The 22,491-nt window shown below is 43.2% G+C and overlaps 1 protein-coding gene and 1 long non-coding RNA gene across 2 annotated transcripts in view; both read right to left on the reverse strand.

Moving 5' to 3' along the window:
- The window catches only part of tmem9 (transmembrane protein 9), a 122,381-nt gene extending 113,221 nt beyond the window's left edge, over window positions 1-9,160 (reverse strand). The window contains exon 1 of the mRNA XM_073052927.1: window positions 8,981-9,160. Coding sequence (XP_072909028.1) covers window positions 8,981-9,049 — 69 coding nt within the window. The 5' untranslated portion in view covers window positions 9,050-9,160. The remainder of the gene's footprint in view (window positions 1-8,980) is intronic.
- Window positions 9,161-15,969: 6,809 nt separating this feature from the next.
- Window positions 15,970-21,693, reverse strand: LOC140731425 (uncharacterized). Its single transcript, XR_012099819.1, has 3 exons — window positions 21,590-21,693; window positions 20,943-21,018; window positions 15,970-17,273 (listed from the first exon to the last, which is right to left on the reverse strand). It is a non-coding gene; the product is annotated as an uncharacterized lncRNA (long non-coding RNA).
- Window positions 21,694-22,491: the final 798 nt, after the last annotated feature.

The raw sequence follows: 22,491 nt of genomic DNA on the forward strand, positions 1-22,491 counted from the left end.
CATGCCAATCTGCAACTGTGCTCCAAGTTCATTTACCTTACTCCGTATACTGCATGCATTCAAATATAACACCTTCAGTCCTGTCTTCAGCACCCTTTTCAATTTTGTCCGCTTTTTACACTGCATCTCATCCCCTTGGCTGCAATTTTGCTCTACCATCTGCCTGTCCTTTCCAGAAGTCTCACTACACACTGTCTCTGTTTGTAAACCAACCACCCATCCTCACTCCTATCACTTCAGTTCCCAACCTCAGCCAAATTAGTTTAAACCCTCCTGAACAGCTCTGGCAAACCTGCCCACAAGGATATTGTTCCTGCTTGGATACATTTAAAAATTTAATCAAATTAAAACAGAAATAAAAAAAGTCATCTGTCCTCTCGATTGGTGTTCGCTCAGCTGTCCATGTGCTCATCAGCTTATAGATAATAGAAATTAGAATTAAGTACAGTCAGACAGAGAGTGACTGGATAGGAAACTGGATATAAGTAGCACCTCTCACATCAAGCTGCAACATTTTCCAGACAGGTTTTTAAAAAAAAGTATAACAGAGGAAAATATGGCAGATAATTTATCTCATAATAACAATGAGATAATTGGATCACACAGAGTGAGAAATGTAAAAAGAAACTGAAGATACTTTAAATCTGAAATTTAAAAAATCCAAAGATGCTAGAAATACAGCAGATCAGGCAACATGTAGAGTGAGAAACAGAGTTTACATTTCAGGTCAAAAAACCTTGACTGGGAGTATTTCCATTGACTTTTATGAGGAATAAGAATTGAGCAGCACAATGCCTTTTCTCAAATACCATCAGTTACGTTCAATGGAGCGGATGAAAAATTATGTCTGATGTAAAGTTAACAGCTTTGATGGGGAAAGCAGAAGATAGCTATCTTTCAAAGGACAAGAATCATCAAGCATTGGCATTGTAGAATGGGGTTCTTTTACAAAGAGTTAAACAGTTCAAATAGGGTAATAATCATAAAGTAAATAATAAGTTTCTCTAAATCAGGAGCTCCCAACTGTTTTTTATGCATTAATCGAGGGGTCCATGGACCCCAGGTTGGGAAACTGATCTAAATGGATTGAAAGAATTTTTGCTGCTTGTAAATTGATGATCCATGGAAGAAATTAGTTGCATTTGAGCTGAGGTTCCCAACCTGGGGTCTACGGACTCCTTGCTTCATGTCATTGGCCCATGGTGTAAAAAAAGGTTGCAAACCCCTGCCTCAGAGGGTTTCAATAAAGCAGGGATGAGTGGATTGTGACATGGGGAGAGCAAGAGGGAGTTTGATGGCTGATGCTGACTAGGTGGGCCGAATGGCTTGCTTCATGCTGTATCTCCCCATACATGAACACAGCCAAATTAAACAGCGTTTCTCTGGGGGCAAGGTACAAAACACAGTATCAACAGTCACACACAACACAAGGCACATACGGCACCCATAAGACAACAGTAAAATACTGTCACACAAAAGATATATAGTTCAAGACACGGAGTCTGTGACTGTTGCCACACTACAGCTTGCCTTACCCAGCAGACGGGGGGGGGGGGGGGGGTACACCTCTGGTGGAGCACACTGACTGTCGCCTCTCCCCTGGATGGGGCCAAGTCCTCACTACTACTGAGACCACGCAGCTCCACCACCGTCTGCCAATGAATCAGACTCGCAGCATCCCACATTAACAATGTCCAAGAGCGTCTTATGATGAGAAGGAAAGCAATTAAGATATTCACTCACTGTTGGACTGCACACCGACTCCTCTGATGCCCCGCTGACATAACAGCAGCAGCATGATCTACACCATGCCCAGCTCCTTCAGACTTTCTGCCAACGACCAACTCATTGATGGAGTTAGGCCTGCAGTACTTTAAGTTCTTAATGCCCAGCAGGGTCTTGCAATCATAAAAACACCTTTAAAAGACAAAGTCCAACCCTACGTCCCCATCGTGAGAGCAGGAAATGTGTAAGGCTGGCCGACAGGGCTCTGGTGAAGAGGTATAGGTCAGTCCCCTGTACAGTGGGTACAATGATTGCAGAAGCAGTGATGAACTATCGACTTCAAATGACCATGGAGCTGGGAGGTCATTGATGACCTATGCTAAGGGCCCAAGTAAGCAAGTTAAAAAGGACAACAAGACCTTTGGTTGACCTGTCGAAGCCACTGCGATCTTCCTGGAAGCAGATGCAGAGAGATTCCCCTCCCAGCACCCTGCCATCAGATAGAGAGTCTACAGGTCACAGGGCCAGCTATTTCCAGCAAGCAGTTTGATGATGATTTATAATTTGTAACCTTGTGATTACAAGCGTAATTACACTTCAGAATGAACCAGGCACACGCTGATATAACAAGTGCACGTGAGTCAGAGTCAGAAGCATACATCACAGAAATGTGGTCTGCAGATCTTCGTGTCCATGCTGGCCATTAATCACCTTACAGAGAGACGGAATTCAATCCAGGGTCGTGTGAAATAACACCCTTCTGGAATTCATTCATTCCCTATGTGTGACATGGGTGATCACGGTCATTCCATGACTATGATTGCTCTTGCCAAGTTTTTCTACAGAAGTGGTTTGCCATTGCTTTCCTCTGGGCAGTGTCTATACAAGATGGGTGACCCCAGCCATTATTGATACTCTTCAGAGATTGTCTGCCTGGGATCAATGTCACATAACCAGGGCTTGTGATCTGCACCAGCTGCTCATATGACCCTCCACCACTTGCTTCCACGGATTCACGCGACCCTGACCGGGGGCTAAGCAGATGCTACACCTTGCCCAAGGGTGACCCGCAGGCTAGCGGAGGGAAGGAGCACCTCACATCTCCTCTGCTAGAGACCTATCTCCACCCTGCCACCAACCCTTTTGGAATATCTACAGTGCCTACAGAATGTATTCACCTCCCTTGAAAATTTTCATGTTTTATAACATTGAATCACAGTGGATTTAATTTGGCTTTTTTGACATTGGTCAACAGAAAAAGACTCTTTCGTGTCAAAGTGAAAACAGATCTCTACAAAGTGATTTAAATTAATTACAAATATAAAACACAAGATAATTGATTGCATAAGTATTCACCGCTTTCATCTAAGTATTCAGTAGATGCACCTTTGGCAGAAATTACAGCCTTGAGTCTGTGTGGATAGGTCTCTATCAGCTTTGCACATCTGAACTCTGCAAATTTTCCCCATTCTTCTTTACAAAGCTGCTCAATCTCTGTCAGATTGCATGGGGATTGTGGGTGAACAGCCCTTTTCATGTCCAGCCACAAATTCTCAATTGGATTGAGATCTGGACTCTGACCTGGCCACTCCAGGACATTAACTTGTTGTTTTTAAGCCATTCTTGTGCAGCTTTGACTTTATGCTTGAAGTCTTTGTATTACTGGAAAATAAATCTTGTCCCAAGTCACAGTTCTCTTGCAGACTGCATCAGGTTTTCCTCCAGGATTTCCCTGTATTTTGCTGCATTCATTTTACCCTCCACCTTCACAAGCCTTCCAGCAGTGAAGCATCCCCACAGCTTGATGCACCCACCATCATGCTTCTTGGTAGGAATGGTGTGATTTTGATGATGTGCAATGCTTGGCTTATGCAAACATGATATGATGGCCAAAAAGCTCAATTTTGGTTTCATCAGACCATAGAACCTTCTTCCAGCTGTCTTCAGAGTCTCCCACATGCCTTCTGGCAAACTCTAGCCAAGATATCATGTAAGTTTTTTTTTCCAAACAGTGGATTTCTCTTTGCCACTCTCCCATGAAACTGCGACTGGTGAAGCACCTGGGCAACAGTTGTTGTATGTGCAGTCTCTCCCATCTCAGCCACTGAAGCTCGTATCTCCTCCAGAGTCGTCATAGGTCTCTGGGTGGACTCCCTCACTAGTCCCCTTCTTGCCACTCTTTTTTGAGTTTGGCCTGCCTTAGGCAGATTCACAGCTGTGCCATATTCTTTCCATTTCTTGATGATTGACTTAACTGTACTACAAAGGATATTCAGTGACTTGGAAATTTTCTTGTATCCATCTCCTGACGTGTGCCTTTCAATAATCTTTTCGTGGAGTTGCTTGGGGTGTTCTTTTGTCTTCATGGTGTAGTTATTGCCAGGATACTGACTAACCAGCAGTTGGACCTTCCAGATACAGGTGTATTTTTACTACAATCAACTGAAACACCTTGACTGCACACGGGTCTCCAAAAATAGATCCCATTTAACTAATTATGTCATTTCTAAAACCAGTTGGCTGCACCAGTGATGACTTAGTGTGTCATATTAAAGGGGGTGAATACTTATGCAAGTAATCACCTTCGGAGAGATTTGTTTTCACTTTGACATGACAGAGTCTTTTTCTGTTGACCACTGTCAAAAAAGCCAAATTAAATCCACTGTGATTCAATGTTGTAAAACGATAAAACATGAAAACTTCCGGGGGGGGGGGGGGGGGGAACGGATGAATACTTTTTATAGGCACTGTATATATAAAGACAGCACGTAATGGCAACCATTTTAAAAGGTAAGCTGGTTGCATATAATTATAAATGGATCAAATGCCACAGCAAGATGTGAAAGAAGCATAGTGGCTATCCAGATTGCCCTTAGAAAACAAAAACAGAAGAAACTTACTGCAATTTTACATATGCCAACACGAAAAAATCTGCAGATGCTGGAAATTCAAGCAACACACACAAAATGTTGGTGGAACGCAGCAGGTCAGGCAGCATCTATAAGGAGAAGCGCTGTCGACGTTTCGAGCCGAGACCCTTCGTCAGGACTAACTGAAAGAAGAGATAGGAACAGATTTGAAAGTGAGAGTGGGAGGGGGAAATCCAAAATGATAGGAAAAGACAGGAGGGGGTGGGATGAAGCTAAGAGCAAGAAAGGTGATTGACAAAAGGGATACAGAGCTGGAGAAGGGAAAGGATCATGGGACGGGAGGCCTTGGGAGAAAGAAAGGGGGAGGGAAGCACCAGAGGAAGATGGAGAACAGGCAAGGTGTGATTGTGAGAGGGGCAGAGAGAGAAAAAAAAAGGGAAAAAAAGTGGGGGGAATAATATAAATAAATAGATGGGGTAAGAAGGGAAGGAGGGGCATTAACAAAAGTTAGAGAAATGAATGTCCATGCCATCAGGTTGGAGGCTGCCCAGACGGAATATAAGTTGTTATTCCTCCAACCTGAGTGTGGCTTCATCTTGACAGTGGAGGATGCCATGGATAGACATATCAGAATGGGAATGGGACGTGGAATTAAAATGTTTGGCACTGGGAGATCTTGCTTAAACTAAAGGTGTAGCCATGGGCACCCGTATGGGTCTGAGCTATGCCTGCCTTTTTGTTGGCTTTGTGGAACAGTCCATGTTCCAAGTCTATACGGGTATCCGTTCCACACCTCTCCTTCGCTACATCGACGACAGCATTGGCGCTGCCTCCTGCATGCATGCTGAGCATGTTGACTTCATTAACTTTGCCTCCAACTTTCACCCTGCCCTCAAATTTACCTGGTCCATTTCTGACACCTCCCTCCCCTTTCTTGATCTTTCTGTCTCTATCTCTGGAGACGGCTTATCTACTGATATCTACTATAAGCCTACAGACTCTCACAGCTACCTGGACTATTCCTCTTCCCACCCTGTCTCTTGCAAAAATTCTATCCCCTTCTCACAATTCCTCCGTCTCCGCCGCATCTGCTCTCAGGATGAGGCTTTTCATTCCAGGACGAAGGAAATGTCTTCCTTTTTTAAACAAAGGGGCTTCCTTTCTTCCACCATCAACTCTGCTCTCAAACGCATCTCTCCCATTTCCCGCACATCTGCCCTCACCCCATCCAACCGCCACCCCACTCGGGATAGGGTTCCCCTTGTCCTTACCTACCACCCCACCAGCCTCCAGGTCCAACATATAATTCTCCGTAACTTCCGCCATCTCCAACGGGATCCCACTACCAAGCACATCTTTCCCTCCCCCCGCCTTCTGCTTTCCGCAGAGATCACTCCCTATGCGACTCCCTTGTCCACTCGTCTCCCCCCCCATCCCTTCCCACCGATCTCCCTCCTGGCACTTATCCTTGTAAACGGAACAAGTGCTACACCTGCCCTTACACTTCCTCCCTCACCACCATTCAGGGCCCCAGACAGTCCTTCCAGGTGAGGCGACACTTCACCTGTGAGTCAGCTGGTGTGGTATACTGTGTCCGGTGCTCCCGGTGTGGCCTTTTATATATTGGAGAGACCCGACACAGACTGGGAGACCGTTTCGCTGAACACCTACGCTCGGTCCGCCAGAGAAAGCACGATCTCCCAGTGGCCACACATTTTAATTCCACGTCCCATTCCCATTTTGATATGTCTATCCATGGCCTCCTCTTTTGTCAGGATGAATCCAAACTCAGGTTGGAGGAACAACACCTGATATTCCGTCTGGGTAGCCTCCAACCTAATGGCATGAACATTCACTTCTCTAACTTCCATTAATGCCCCTCCTCCCCTTTTTACCCCATCCCTTATTTATTTATTACTCCCCCCCACTTTTTCCTCTCTCTGTCCCTCTCACAATCACTCCTTGCCTGTTCTCCATCTTCCTCTGGTGCTCCCCTCCCCCCTCCTTTCTCCCTAGGCCTCCCATCCCATGATCCTTTCCCTTCTCCAGCTCTGTACCCCTTTTGCCAATCAACTTTCCAGCTCTTAGCTTCACCCCACCCCCTCCTGTCTTCTCCTATCATTTTGGATTTCCCCTCCCCCTCCTACTTTCAAATCTCTTACTATCTCTTCTTTCAGTCAGTCCTGACGAAGGGTCTCGGCCGAAATGTCGACTGTACTTCTCCTTATAGATGCTGCCTGGCCTGCTGTGTTCCACCAGCATTTTGTGTGTGTTGCCTGACATTTTACATATCATTGCTTAGGTCACAACAGCAGAAATCTGGAAAACGCGTGGCACCAAAATGCAAGAGAAAATACAAATATCTGAGTCTAGGATCTTCCCAACATGAGGGTCTTCAGTTCTGATAAAACAACTAATAATGACAGAGTTAGTTGCCTTGGAGCAGAGAAGGTTGATATGATCTGTTAGAGACTTCTTATGGATAATGACAATATTTAACAGAGGAAATTCTCGATCCTTTGGCTAAAGGGTCAACAATCAGAGGTAACAAAAACATCACTGAAGGAAAAGGAATTTTTTTCACACAGTGTTTAATATTCTTCATGAAAAGATGGGGGAAAGTGGATGAATTCAAAAGATACTTGTACGGATGAGAAATTGTGATGGATATTCACGGTCTTAGCCCAATGGGATCGCTTCTTAGTTTTTTATTTTCCCAGGCTTGGCTTTCTAGACACAGGAGCTATGAACTTCTAAAGTTCACTGCATAGTTTTTGAATAAATTAAACTCCCAACCAATTTTCATTGTTCATCTTCTGATCGTAAATGGGCGACCAGTCTTCAGTTCTTAAAGTGTGAATGGAAAGCAGTAATCAGTTTGAAATTTAAAATTCAGCTTTGCTAACAAGCACTGTCTACAGAGCAGACTGCTAGTTATGGCTTCTGGTCTAAGTGCTTATGAGGTGCAGTACAAAACAATGGGTTATTTACTTGGGCTTGTTTTAAAACAGACAATGCAGGGCAAGTTGTTTAGTTTAAGGAAGCTTGCAGATGAGATGGATAATATCACTCAGCATATCAATATTAATAAGTTGTAAGGTTTGTGTACTATTGGAATCATTCATTGTGGGAACCTGGGAACTGCGTCTCCAAGAAGCTTTCAGACCACTTGTGTTAAAAAGTATCTGGAAAAAAAAATCACATGTGTGTGATAAAAAGACAGCAGAAATTTAAAAAGCAACTCAGCCTCATTAGTTCAGGACCATCCAGAAACATGACAGAATTATAATTAGAATCCATTCCTCTGCCTTCGATTAGAATTAGAATCCATTCCTCTGCCTTCGATTCTGAGATTGAGAACCGGTTTACCTGTGGTTTATGGAAATATCTTTTTAGCTTATAGGAACTATACCTGTGTTTTGAAAATCCTTCGTTTTTCAGAAATGGTTTGGCATCTAGACGTTTATAAGATAGAAATTCTCTGAGTTTTGAATGTTGTTTAAATTTAAACATGTACCATGAAAATAAATGAGCTGTGTTTAAATTACTTTGTTAGTTGTAAGCATTTTCTACTTGGTAGGGAGAGGGGACCCACCAATCAAATCGTGGGTATTGGCAGCTAACCTCACCACGGAGGGCGTCCTTGAGGATTAGATAGTCACAGTTCAGCCTCTTTTTAATGAAGGTGCTCCTGGCTACTTCCATCAGATAGGCTTTCGTTTGAGTTTAGAACCCAATGACATCACAAAATTTAGTGGATATGAGGATAAAATCTAGGAGACGCCCAGTACCTGCTCTCTCAAAGGGCCAATAGAGAGGAGCCAATGAACTATTTTTTCCCCTGGGGCATAAGGGACCGAGATGTGGCCTGACCGAGGTGTATACGATCGTGTGGGTTACAGATAGTGTGAACGTGTTCAGTCCTTTTCCCTAGATTGGTGAATCAAACAATCGAGAGCAAAGTTTAAAGGTGAGAGGAGAAACATCTAATAGGAACTTGAGGGATATTCTCCCACCCCCACAAAGGGGAATAAGTATGTGGAACTAGCTGCCAGAGGAAATGACTGAGGCAGCTACAATAATGTATTTTACAAGATGGTTGTTCAGGTACACGGATAGTAAAGGCTCAAGGCCAAATGCGCTCTTATAGGGCCAGCTCGGATAGACATCTTAGTCGGTGGGGCCAAAGAGCCTGTTGGGTGTCATATGGCACATCTAAAGACTGCCACTCGAGACTATGATCCATGCAAAATAAGCTAGAGCCCTGTAATAATTTCATAAACCCGCCCAGTGCTGCTGTTACTGGGAGAGCTTTGCTGATCTCGCTGTATAAATGGCCACAGCACCAATAGGTGACCTGATTCAGGGGATGCGCTCGGCCTTACCTTGGAGGATTCGGTCACCGCCAACACTATCAGCAGGTAGAGCACGGTTAGCGCGCTGCTGACCGCCATGGGCTCGGTCCTGACACAGTACCGGGCGGTAGAAAATCAGACAAACCCCGACCTCGGCACAGACACCCCGGTACAGCATCGGTCAGCTGCTCCCGCCTCCGTGAAGCCCCATTGGTGCCTTCCGTTCCACCTGTCCTCGGATTCAGCGCCTGATTGGTCCGCGGAGCTGTCCATTGTTCTACGCTAGAGTCGGTATCTGTTCTTGGAGAGACGCAGGGAAGGCGCTTTGCGTTCGCGTTTGTTCCGTTTTTCTCAGATATTGCAAACTTTAAAAACACAAACCTCTCGCTCATGCTGCACTAGGAGTTCCGTTTGATGGAGGATTGGTTAACCAGTGTGACTTATCGGCCTTTCGGCTTGTATCTGAAAACTTGTTGCAAATGGAAAATACTGTTTCATGGATATTGTCATGTCCACATCAGGTACGGTATTCCTGATGCCGTTGTGGTCCCTCTGGTGTCGTTCAGCTTGCTGAAGCTCCGTGTCCAAGTCAGTGAATGAGTGACGGTGATAATCAGCCTCCCAAGTCAGTCCAGAGCAATATGCCCTCTGCTGCAGAGCGGTAACCCAGTGGGCAGGAAGTTAACAAATGGAATATAAAATAACACAAAGTACACTACAGATGCTGTGGTCTGCAGCGTAAGATAACGTGTGCTACTGCACTGTGGAAGGAAGCACAAAATAGTGGATAATTTTCAAAGCACTGGTTGATGGCTTGATTAGTAAGGGCATCAAAGGTTACAGGAAGAAAGCAGGGGAACCACGCATGAGGCTGCTTTAACGAGATAAAATCCTATGGCATTACAGGAAAGATACTGGCATGGATAGAGGAATGGCTGACAGGCAGGAGGCAGCAAGTGGGAATAAAGGGGCCCTTTTCTAGTTGGCTGCCAGTGACGAGTGGTTTTCCTCAGGGGTCAGTATTGGGAGCACTACATTTCACATTGTCAGTGATTTGGATAATGGAATTGATGGCTCTGTGGCAAAGTTTGCAGATGATACGAAGGTAGTTGGAGGGGTAGGTAGCAATATGATTGCAGCAGGACTCAGACAAGTTGGAATAATAGGCAAAAAAAGTGGTAGATGGAAAACAATGTTGGGAAATGTAGGATAATGCATTTTGGTAAAAGGAACAATAGTGCAGACTATTATCTAAATGGGGAAATTCAAACATCAGAGGTGCAGAGGAACCTAGGAGTCCTTGTGCAAGACTCCCAGAAGGTTAATTTACAGGTGGAGTCTGTGGTAAAGAAGGCAAATGCAATGTTGGCATTTATTTCAAGGGGAATAGAATATAAAAGCAAGGAGATAATGCTGAGGCTTTATAAGACACCAGTCAGGCTGCACTTGGAGTATTGTCAACAGTTTTGGGCCCCATATCTCGGAAAGGATGTGTTGTCATTGGAGAGAGTCCAGAGGAGATTCACGAGGATGATTCCAGGAATGAAGGGGTTAACATATGAGGGGCATTTGACAGCTTTGGGCCTGTACTCACTGGAATTTCAAAGAATGTGGGGGGATCTCATTGAAACCTACCAAATGTTGAAAGGGTGGATGTGGAGAGGATGTTTCCTCTGGTGGGGGTTTCCAGAATTAGAGGGCACAGCCTCAAAACTGAGGGGCAACCTTTTCAAACAGAGGGAAGGAGGAATTTTTTAACCAGGGAGTGGTGAATCTGTGGAATGCTCTGCCACAGACTGCGATGGAGGCCAAGTCCGTGGGTATATTTAAGGTGGAAGTTGGTAGGTTCCGGATCAGTCAGGGCATTAAAGGATATGGCGAGAAGGCAGGTGTATGGAGTTGAGTGGGATCCAGGATCAGCTACAATGGAATGGTGGAGCAGACTCAAAGGGCTGAATGGCCTAATTCTGCTCCTATGTCTTATGGTTTTATGATCTTTTTAAATAGTGGGGAACTAGGATTTTTTTTTATTTGATGGATATGGGCTTTGCAGGCTGAACCAACATTCAATAGGCCTGTCCATTGTTGTCATTAAAATTTTGTTCTGTAGGGAAATTTTATGTGTGTAAGGATTAAAACAGAAGAAGGATGAGGCCTTTCAACCCTTCGAGCCTGTCTTGTCATGCATGAAGATCATCTGGCTTCCCTGGTGATATTTTCCAGGACAAGCCCTATATCCCTGGATTCCCTTCATGCCCAGAAACTTAATAGCTACTATTCCTAGAGGTTGAACATGCGATCAGAGTTATTTTCAGTGTGATGGGCAAAGGGATTAGGCCACGAAGCTATGCAGCTTAATGAAAAGGTGAAATGTAATGTGCTCAGATTTGCTGAGACAAAGGCAGGAATAAATTCACTGTTGTGATGAGTTAGCAACAGGAGTGAGGTAGAACAGCTAGTTGAGTGTATTTACTGTAAGCTTCACAGATGGATAACAGATGATCCATTTCAGAAACCAATTCATATGATACACCCAAGTGAACAAGCAGACAGGAATGTAATGTGTGAAAATATAATTCACTGCACTCTCTATGGAAATAGAGTAAAGTGTAGAATGTGCATTACTTTTAAATGATGGGAAAGAAGGAAATCTTCCTTATAACTGAATTTTGGTGATCTAGTTCATAAAATAAAAGTAAGCATGCAGATATAGGAAACAATTGGGAAGTAAAATTGGTTGTTGGCCTTTATTGCAAGGAGAATGGGATAGAAAATGAGGTTGTCTTGCTGAGATTTGATAGGGCCATGGTGAGACTGTATTTGGATTACTCTGTGCAGTTTTATTCTCCACTCCTTAAAAAGGATATGCAAGTTTTTGGGTATCACTGCAGTGTAGATTCACTAGATTGATTTCCACAATGACTGGACATCTATGGAGCAATTTTGGCCCATGGTCACTAGAGTTTAGAACCTTCAAACCTTCATTATGACATGGACCCGTACCATTAACCAAGGGGTCCATGGACCCGAGGTTGAGAACCCCAGGGTTAGGAGACTGAGTGGTGATCTGATGAGGATATTTGTGAAGATGGGAGGAACTGAGAGATACCGAGAGATGTTTCCTTTAGCTGACCAATACAGAACTCTGGTTAAAGAATTGGTCATTTAAGACAGAGGTGAGTTGGTGAGGGTGCAGTGCTATTTTGAAGTTCAAGAATATTGAAGCATAAAAGCATTGAATTTCCATGTCAGGATGTGCTAATTTGGAGCGGGCAGTGCTTCTGAATGCCTGCTGTCCTTGTCCTTTTCAGGTTGTACGCATAAAAGGAAGATAGCATAGACAGTACTTCTTTGGCCCACCAAATCCATGCTGACCATCGACCATACACTTACACTAATCTGACATTGATCCCATATTCTCCCTATGTTGTATAAACCACAACCTCTCACCTACGTACATGTCAGGGAGAACCTGCAGTGGTCTATTAAGAGAATTGTAAACTTAGACGGCTCCATCATGGGCAATAGCCTCTATAGTATCCAGATCATGCTTTGTTCTCATTGCTACCATCAGGAAGGAGGTACAGACACCTGAAGGCACACACTCAATGATTCAGGAACACCTTCTTCCCATCTGTCATCAGACTTCTGAATGAACATTGAACCCATGAACACTATCTCACTACTTTTATTTCTATTTGTGCACTATTTATTTCACTACTTAATATAAATGCATATACTTACTGTAATTCACGTTTTTTTCCTATTTTTGCATTGCACTGTTGCTGCAAAGTCAACAAATTTAACGACATATACCAGTGATATTAACCCTGATTCTGATTCTGAACTGTACGCCTTTGGGATACGGAAGAAAACTGGACCATTTGGTCAGAGTAGAACATGCAAACTCCAGATGGTCAGGACCCAAGTTCAGGATTGAACTTGGATGTCTGGCAATGGTTCTACTAGCTGTACCATGTGCCACTCCTAATGGTACAGATAACACATTTCAATGAAGAGATCTATCAAGCCTTGGCAAGTCACCACTGTGGAGGGCGCAGACGGCACAGAATGCAGATTTTGTGTATCTATGGTTGGATGTGATTCCATACATTCTTGAAGTGTGAGTTCATTTGTCATCATCTGCTTGACTCTTCCTTCAATGCACTGTGTCCTCATTAAAACTTTTCCTCTCTGTCACATGGATCACACATCATGACCTCTCCCTTCCACACAAGAAATAAGGATGGTGAATGGTTTTGGATTCTAATTGAGCTATCTATCTGCTAACTGATTTCTTATTATTCTGAAACGTACCTCCAAATTTTGTAACTTACCAACTCTCTCCACAGATTTTGGTCAACCTGCCTGGAATTTTTATTATATTTTTAGATTTCCACATCCGCATTTTACCTGCTTTCCAATTATCCCAGCTAACAGTGAGAAACTCAGGTCCCTTAATCTCACACACAAAATGCTGGTGGAACACAGCAGGCCAGGCAGCATCTGGCCTGCTGTGTTCCACCAGCATTTTGTGTGTGATGTTTGAATTTCCAGCATCTGCAGATTTCCTCGTGTTTGGTCCCTTAATCTGTTGGCTTTGCACTTGATAATAACCTCCCCAAAAGTTTCCTCCTCTGTCACTATATTCTGGCTAATAGAATATTCCCCTTTGTGTAACAGAGCCTAATACTTTTTTAATTCTAACTAAATGGATTCTGTGCTTTATCACTCCAGAGATATTTTCCCTCCCTTACACTGTAATTTCTAAGTTAATCACTGCACTCCTTTTTCTTCTCCTCTGTTTTCTAGACCCCTGACACCGAGTGCAGAGTCATGCCTTTTGTTGAAACATGTTAACACTACCACATCACATTTTTATGAGGCTATTTGTGATTGCGGCCTGCTGGTTTTATTTAGCACCCTTGGTACATATGCACCGTCTACAAAGTTATCCACCTTTCTGCCTTTGCCTCTCTCACCACTTCACGTACTTACTCCGCTGGTATCTGCTATTCCTAGTCCTTTGTGCACACTTCCTTTTTTCTCTCTATTGCCTCCTCCTTCTCACTTTGCACGTTGTTCCCAGTATCTCACTATTGAGATTTTTAAAAATTCACCTATAGATTGGATCTCACTAGTAAGAACAGTATCTAGCCCCCAAACCCTCCCCACCCCCAACTGTCCTTGAGAAGGTGGTGAAGCCCTCTGGTAAAGGTACTTCCACAGTTGAGTTTCTTCCTGAGCAATCCCTTGGATTTAAGGATCACTTGATTCCACTCCCATTGTGGGTTCTGAGGTGACTGATGAGACAAATATGTTTTCCTGCAGGTGGGACAAGAGGTAGGGTGAGTATTTTGGGAGGTGGTGGGCTCCTCTACCATTTACTTGTGTGTCTGTGCGCTCCCAATGAATTGACTGAATATTCTCGGTGTCATCTCAGATACTTCGAGTAGTTGTGGCCAGTGGTACCAGGAGTTGATGGGAACGTCGCAATTTTTCAAGAATGATTTGAGATCTTTCTTATTGTGTGCTTGGTAACCTTCTCCTGAGACAGAGCTCAGAATAGAACATCTGTGCTGGGGGTCTGACATCAGATGTGCAAAAAATCCAGTCCAACTAACAGAGCAGACTGTGGGTATTTAGGACCTGCACACTCTGAGTGTTGGGTTGGGAGAGGATGCTGATGTTGGTTTGGTTATCTTCCAGTGGATTTGGAGGACTTTGCAGATACAACCATATCTCGCCAGTCCAAATTGTCTGTAGATTGGTTTATCTCTTCAGTACCTACTACAGCTGGAAGGCCAGCGATCACAGCTGCTGGTGGTCCAAGGGTTTGGTGTCTGGAACTTTAAACATCCTTTTCCTTAGGCTTTGCTGGTGCAGTGCTAACTTTCATTCTCACCAGATGCTTCTGCAGAAAGATACCTCTTGAGATATGGGTGTAGCCCACATTCTTCATTTCTTGCAATGGATATTTACTGTCAGATGGCACCATTCTACAGGTTTGGCAGAGGGCCTTTAAGAACACAGAAGAGTACAGCACAGGAAAAGGCCCCTTGGCCCACAATTTTGTGCTGAACCAGCTAAAAAGTGAATCAAAAACCCTAAAAATCTAATCCCTCCTACCTAGACGTCCCCATCCCTCCATCTTCCTCACATTCACTTGCCTACCTAAACTTCTCTTAGAAGTCTCTAATGTATCTGCTTCTACCTCCATACCAGGCAGCGCATCCCAGGCATCCACCACTCTCTGAGTAAAAACTTATCCCTCACATCCCCTTTGAACCTACCCCCTCTCACATTCAATGCATGCCCTCTTGTGTTAGATATTTCCACCCTGGGAAACAGATGTTTCCTGTCTACTCTATCTATACCTTTCATAATAGTGTGTTCAGTGGATGCAGCACTGTAGCAATGTTTGGGAGAAACTGGTGGTAGTGTTTTACACGGCCCAAGTATGACCTGAGTTGTGACACAATTTCCGGTTTGGCTGCCTGTAGCACTGCTTCAGTCTTCTCTTGTGATCTATGTAAGCCGTGCTTGTCAATGCCACTTCCACAATATGTGATTTCATTCTTGAAAACACTCACAAAACTGAAAGGAATACAAAGATTGAATCCAGACTAAGATTTAATGGTGCAAGGTATGAAGATAAAAGGAAACCACCAATTACCACAGGTACCTATCCTGGCATTGGAGGAAAGGGAGCAAGTGACACAGAGATCACAACAAAACTAGAAATGATTGAAGAAGTCTAGTTAAAGAAAATAACTAACACGGTGTTTACACTAGAATGCTACAAACATTTTGTTAGGGAGTGTCATTGCATTGTCATAAAATATTCAGGTATCATGAAGCCACAAGTTCATTCAAAAAAAGTCCAACATACATCCTCCGATCATTAACATGGCAAATTCAGAAAACTCTTCAGGATATGGTGATTGATGCTTACTTATAACTAAGAGTAATGTGCAAAGGTGAAATAATTGTCATAGAACTTGTTAAAATGGCTTTAATTATGTTTGCTTTAAATACTGGTACACTGTAGCTGCAGATTTGCTTAGAAATGAAATCTGTGCAGAAAGTTAAATTGTCTCCATTAGCTCTAACAGAGAGACAGGGCTTTTATACCATGACAAAATGGCCATGCTCACATATTATCAAGGGTTTCTTCTAAAACATTAAATTCCAGCAGAAAATAATTACAGTAACTTCTACTAAATAGGCTGACTTGCAGGTTATTTAATTTAATCAAACCACTAAGAAGTGCACTTTCATTTAATTTAAAGCTTATGTTCACAAATCCAGCAGCAAAATGGCCAGTAATGTAAAATAAATCCACATTGGTTCAAGGTACAGCCAGTAACATAAAGGTTGATAAAACAATTGTCCGGAGGACTTTGGTACAACAACGGGATAAATTAGGACCCAGTATTAGGTGTGGCTCAGCCTTATCTACTCAGATGTAGTGTCATTTGTTCCAATGTTCCCTGCTTCTCCATAGGGAGATCTTTATCTGTGTGTTCAGATGGAATAAGAGAGGCAGAAAACTGAGGGAACGGGAAATAAGAATAACAGCCTTTTGAAGATTCATTGAATTAATATAATAAAGGCAAATGGAAATTAAATATAAAGGTAAGTGGTGACTTTCTGAGCCACAGAGACAGAACTGTAGACGGCTCGAAGGGCCGAATGGTCTACTTCTGCACCTATTGTCTATTGTAACAAATCTTCATTCAGACATTGAGGAGGAGACCTTAAGCTCCTGTACAAACAATATCCAAGACAAGCTTTTGACTGTATCTGGGTATATATAACAATAATGAACCAATTCAAAATCCAGTTGGAGGGAAAATCTCTTGGGAGAATCACCTGCAACAATCTCCTATAAGAATCTTCAGTCTCTCAGAAGAATGTACAAATCTTTTGAGGTCAAATCTATGAAAGCCAAGTATAAGAATTTTATTCTGGCTTCTTCCCCCTTCCTTTCCAGTCCTGAAAGAGGGTCTTGGCCCAAATCATTGAGTGTTTATTCACTTCCATTGATGCTGCTTGATCATGCATTTTGTGTGTGTTGCTTTGGATTTCCAGCATCTGCAGAATTTTTTGTGTTTCAGTATAACGGTTGTGTTTGTTCCTGGTTTTGAGATTTTGAGGATCAGCAGGAAGGACTGACGTACTGGAGGAGCCAATATGAACAGCATCTCCACCACGATAAAGCCACACCAACTCCGATGGATAGGTCATGTCATTCTGATGTCTAACTCACATCTCCCCAAACAGATCCGTTACTCCCAGTTGAAGGAAGGTCAGTGAGCCCCTGCTGGGAAAAGGAAACACTTTAAAGATAACATCAAAATCAGCCTGAAGACATCCAAAAACTGGGGAGACCCTGCACTCTATAAATAAACCGGGAAAAAATATGTTCAGGAGAACATATGCGCTACATGAGAACAAACTCCTCTGTGCTGCAGAGAACAAGTGGCAGAGACTGAACAACCAAAAGGCCCAACCACTAGCCATAGCCACCACCTACTGGTGTCCACACTGCACCAGAACATGGGGATCCCGGTTCAGCCCCCACAACCACCTGAAGACCCACTAATAGACAACCCCGTAGGAGAACATCATACTCGACTCAAATGGTCTCACCATATATATTACATGGTTTCCTTCAATATTGTTGCTTGTAGATTAGTGGTTCCATCAAGTCACATATTTACTGTCTCAATATCCAGAGATGTACCCATTGGTAGGTTAATTGGTCTTTGTAATTGTCCCATGATTAGGCTGGGGTTAAATCAGGGGTTGCTGGGTGGCATGACTCGAAGGGCCAGAAGGGCCTGTTCCACACTGTATTTCAATAAACATATACATAAATAAAAATAAAAAATATATATCTCAGCTGACAAGATCACCTCTATATTCAAATACTTCTGTTAGGAACCCAGACAAAGCAAACAGCTTCATTTTATCACTGCAGTGAGGAATAGATCTCTGGCTACACAGACATCCAAACACTGATTAATAAAATAAACACGTCTATGACTATGTATTATAGGATAGCCAGTCTGAATTATTGACTGATCTCATCATAGGGGTTTCAATGTGATCTGATTAACATAACCACTTTTCTGTCTTTTCTCTAATGTGATTCACAATGGTATCGAGTGGCTGGTTTCGGCATATAAGTACACTGATACTGGCAATGGGTGCCATATGGGGAAAGGGGATCGGCAGCCAGTGCAGAGTATGACCTGTACTAAAAGGTTGGGTTACACCTGACCCCGAGGAGGCCCAATATTCTTGTGGTTGGGTTTGCTAGAGCTGTTGGAGAAAGTTTAAGAAAGTGATAGAGCTGAGGATGGAGCAGTTAGTATACAGGTAGATGCAGTGTGTGGTGAGGCTGTGAGGAAGGATAGGCAAATGATAGGGCAAAATTGCAGTCAGTCATATAAGCTGAGGTATAACATGGGAGCAGTCTGAGAGGGAGAAGCTAAAGTCAGATGTATCAGTATTACAGTGGAGTAAAGGGGATTACAGAGGCATGAGAGAGGAGCTGGTCAAAGTTGACTTGAAGCGGATGTGAGAAGGGATGACGGCAGATACGGCAATGGCTGGAGCTTCTGGGATCATTTTGGAAAGTGCAGAATAGATACGTCCCAAAGACAAGGTAGTATTCTAAATGGAGGATGACATAACCATGGCTGACAAGGGAAGTGGAAGACAGCATAAAAGCAAAGGAGAGAGAATATAATAGAGCAAAAATTAGTGGGAAGTTAGAATGTTGGGAAGCTTTTAAAAGCCATCAGAAGGCAACTAAAAATGCCATCAGGAAAGAAAAGATTAAATATGAAGTTACACTAGCCAATAATATAAAAGAGTATACCAAACATTTTTTTAGATACATAAAGAGTAAAAGAGAGGTAGTAATGGGGACAAAGAAATGGCGAATGAACTTAAGTATTTTGCATCAATCTTCACTGTGAACAACACTAGCAGTATGTGAGAAATTCAGGAGTATCTGGGCAGACGTGAGTGTAGTTGCTATTAATAAGGAGAAGGTGCTCGGAAACCGAAAGGTCTGATAGTAAAAAAGTCAAATGCACTGAATGGACTACACCAAAGAGGTAGCTGAAGAGATTGTGGAGTAATGATCTTTCAAGAAGTTCTGGAGGAATGGAAAATTGCAAATGCCATTCCACTTTTAAGAAGGGAGGAAGGAGGAAGAAAGGAAATTATAAGCCAATTAGCTTGACTTCCGTAGTTGGGAAGATGTTGGAGTCCATTACTGATGATGAGGTTTTGGGGTATTTGGAGGCACTGGATAAAAAGACCAAAATCAGCATGGTTTCCTTAAGAGGAAACCTTCCCTGACAAATCTAGTGGAATTCTTTGAGGAATTAACAGGCAGGATAGACAAAGGACACTCCGTGAATGTTGTTTATTTGAATTTTCAGAAGGCCTTTGGCAAGATGCTGCACGTGAGGCTTCTTAACAAGATAAGAAATAAAAATCCAAGGTACTACAGGAAAGATACAAGACTGGCTGATTGGCAGGAGGCAAAGAGTGAGAATAAAGGAAGTCATTTTGGTTGGCTGCCTGTGACTAGTGGTGTTCCACTAGAGGTCAGTGTTGGTACCACTTCTTTTCATGTTATATGTCAATGGTTTGGACGACAGAATTGATGGCTTTGAGACCAACTTTGTGTACAATATGAAGATAGGCAGGGGGTGGGTAGTGTTGAGGAAGCAAGGAGTCTGCAGAAAGATGTAGACAGACTGAGAGAATAGACAAAGAAGTGGCAGATGGAATATTTTGTGGGCAATGTATGGACATACACTTTGGTACACAAAAAAATTTCTGCAGCACCGCACACAAAATGCTTGAGGTCAGGCAGCATCTATAGACATGAATAAATAGTTAACATTTCTGACTGAGACCCTTCATCAGTACTGGAAAGGAAGGGGGAAGACACAGGAATAACTGGATGGAGGGTAGCTTAAAGGTGATAGGTGAAGCCAGGTGAGTGGGAAGGGTAAAGGGCTGGAGAAGAAGGGAACTGATAGGAGAGCAGAGTGGACCATGGAAGAAAGAGAGGAATCAGGGGCACCAGAGGAGCTGATCGGCAGACGTGAAGCAGTAAGGAAGCGGGGTGGGGAATAGAGGAAGAGAGGAGGGGGTGGTGGAATAAAGGCATAGAGTATTTTCTAAATGGGGAGAAAATTCAAAAGTCAGAGGTGTGAAGGTACTTGGGAGTTCTTCTGCAGGATTCCCTAAAGGCTAACTTGGAGACCAGTCACAAGGAAGGAAGGCAAATGCAATGTTAGCATTCATTTCAAGAGGACTAGAATATAAAAGTGTGGTGCTGAGACTTTACAAGGCATTGGTCAAACCGCATAATGTGAAGGCCTTTGGGCCCCTTATCTAAGGAGAGATATGCTGTCATTGGAGGGGGTCCGGAGGAGGTTCACGAGAATGATTTTGGGAATGGAAGGGTTAAAGTATGAAGTGCGTTTGATGGCTCTGAACCTGTATTCTTTGGAATTTAGAAGAATGAGGGGAGCATCTCAGTGAAACCTAGCAAATAGTGGATATGGAGACGATATTTCCTTTCGTGAGGAGTCCAGGACCAGAGGCCAAGCTCAGAATAGAGGCTTATCTATTTAGAACAGAGATAAGGAGGTATTTCTTTAGCCAGGGGACAGTGAATCTGTGGAATTCATTGCCAAATAGGATTGTGCAGGCCATATAACTGAGTACACTTAAAGCGGAGGTTGATAGGTTCTTGATTAGCAAGGACATCGAAGGTTAGAGGGAGAAGGCAGGATAATGGGGTTGAGAGATAAATGGGTCAGCCATGATGGAATGGTGGAGCAGCCTCAATGGATTGAATAGCTTAGTTCTGGTCCTATGTCTTAGTATTTAATAAAGTATCTTCCAACACATGTCAGTGGAAGAAATCGTGCTGCCAGTTTCTAAATCGTACCTCTTAAGTGGCCTCCTGCTGTTTGCCAGTAGTCTGTTCTCTTCTGTGGCAGAGGTGTCTGTTTATGCAGCTGTTCCTGCAAGTTCAGAACCGATTACTGCTTGTAATTACATACTGTATGTATGAACGGTTTAGTATTACTGGCTGCCATCTCCATCACCCTGACAATACCTAACCAGGTCAACAAGTTGACCTTTCAAAACACAAATCAGTATATGGACAACACTCAAGCATTATGGGAAAGCCAGGTAACTGTTGCCATGCAATAGAGATTCTAACCATCTGCCTTAGCATTCAATTGCACTTCCAGCAACAAATCCCTCACAATTAATATCCTGGAGTCATTATTAATCACAAGCTTAACTGGATTGGTCACACACACACACACACACACACTGCAAGAGCAAATCAGAAACTAAGTACTCTGCCAATTTACTCTTCTCACGACCAACACACACACACACACACACGCACACACACACGCACGCACGCACGCACACGCACACGCACACGCACACGCACACACACACTTCAAGAGCAAATCAGAAACTAAGTACTCTGCCAATTTACTCTTCTCACGACCAACAAAATCTTTTGGTCATCAATGAAACTCTGACTGAGAGTGTGATGAAATACTCTGCTCTTACCTCCACCAACATTTGAGAAGCTCAGTGGCATTCAGGAGCAAGCAATCAACTGAACAGCACATCATCAATACTTCCAACAGTTTGGCCCTCCAACACTGGTGCTGAAGACTACAGTGTGTTCCATGCAGAAGGTGTCCTGGAGTTGTCATGTTTTCCTTGACAGCACCTCCCAAAAGGCATCAGGCATGTGGAGCTGCCATAGACTGGAAGTTCTCCAAGACACGATCTGGACTTGGAAATAACATCATTCCTTTGGGATCTCTGGATGTAAATTCTGGATCTGATCCAGTCTCATCAAACACTGGTACTAAGCAAGGTAGAATCATTATCCCAACTATTTTACAACATTTCTCACTGAAATACTGCATTTCAATTCCAACAAGCTTCCCGTTTAATTGGCTCTAATCTATAGGACTAATAGAACATGGGACAGTGGAGCACAGTTTCAGGCCCTTTGACCCAATACATTGGTGCCGACCATGATGCCAAATTAAAATAATCCCATCTGCCTAGCCTATAGCTCACCATTCCCTGCCTCTTCATATGCATGTCTAAGTGCCTCATAAACATTGCTATTCCATCTTCTTCCACCACCTACCCTGGCACAGCTTTCCAGGCACCTAGTACTCATGTGAAAAAACCTACCTAGAACATCTCTTTTAAACTTCCCTCCTCTCGCTTTAATCTGATGCCATCTAGTATTTGATACTTCCACTCTGGAGTGGAGAAAGGACTCCTCTCTACTCTCTACTCTATCTACTCTCTCTATGTCTTCTATATACTGTACTTCTATCAGGTTGGCACTCAGTGTCCAACACTCCAAAGAAATTGATCCAAGTTTGTCCAACCTCTTCGAGCTAATGTACTCTCATCCAGGCAGCATTCAGGTGAATGTCTTCTAC

Source organism: Hemitrygon akajei, chromosome 8 (genome assembly GCF_048418815.1).
Source record: "Hemitrygon akajei chromosome 8, sHemAka1.3, whole genome shotgun sequence".
NCBI lineage: Eukaryota > Metazoa > Chordata > Chondrichthyes > Myliobatiformes > Dasyatidae > Hemitrygon > Hemitrygon akajei.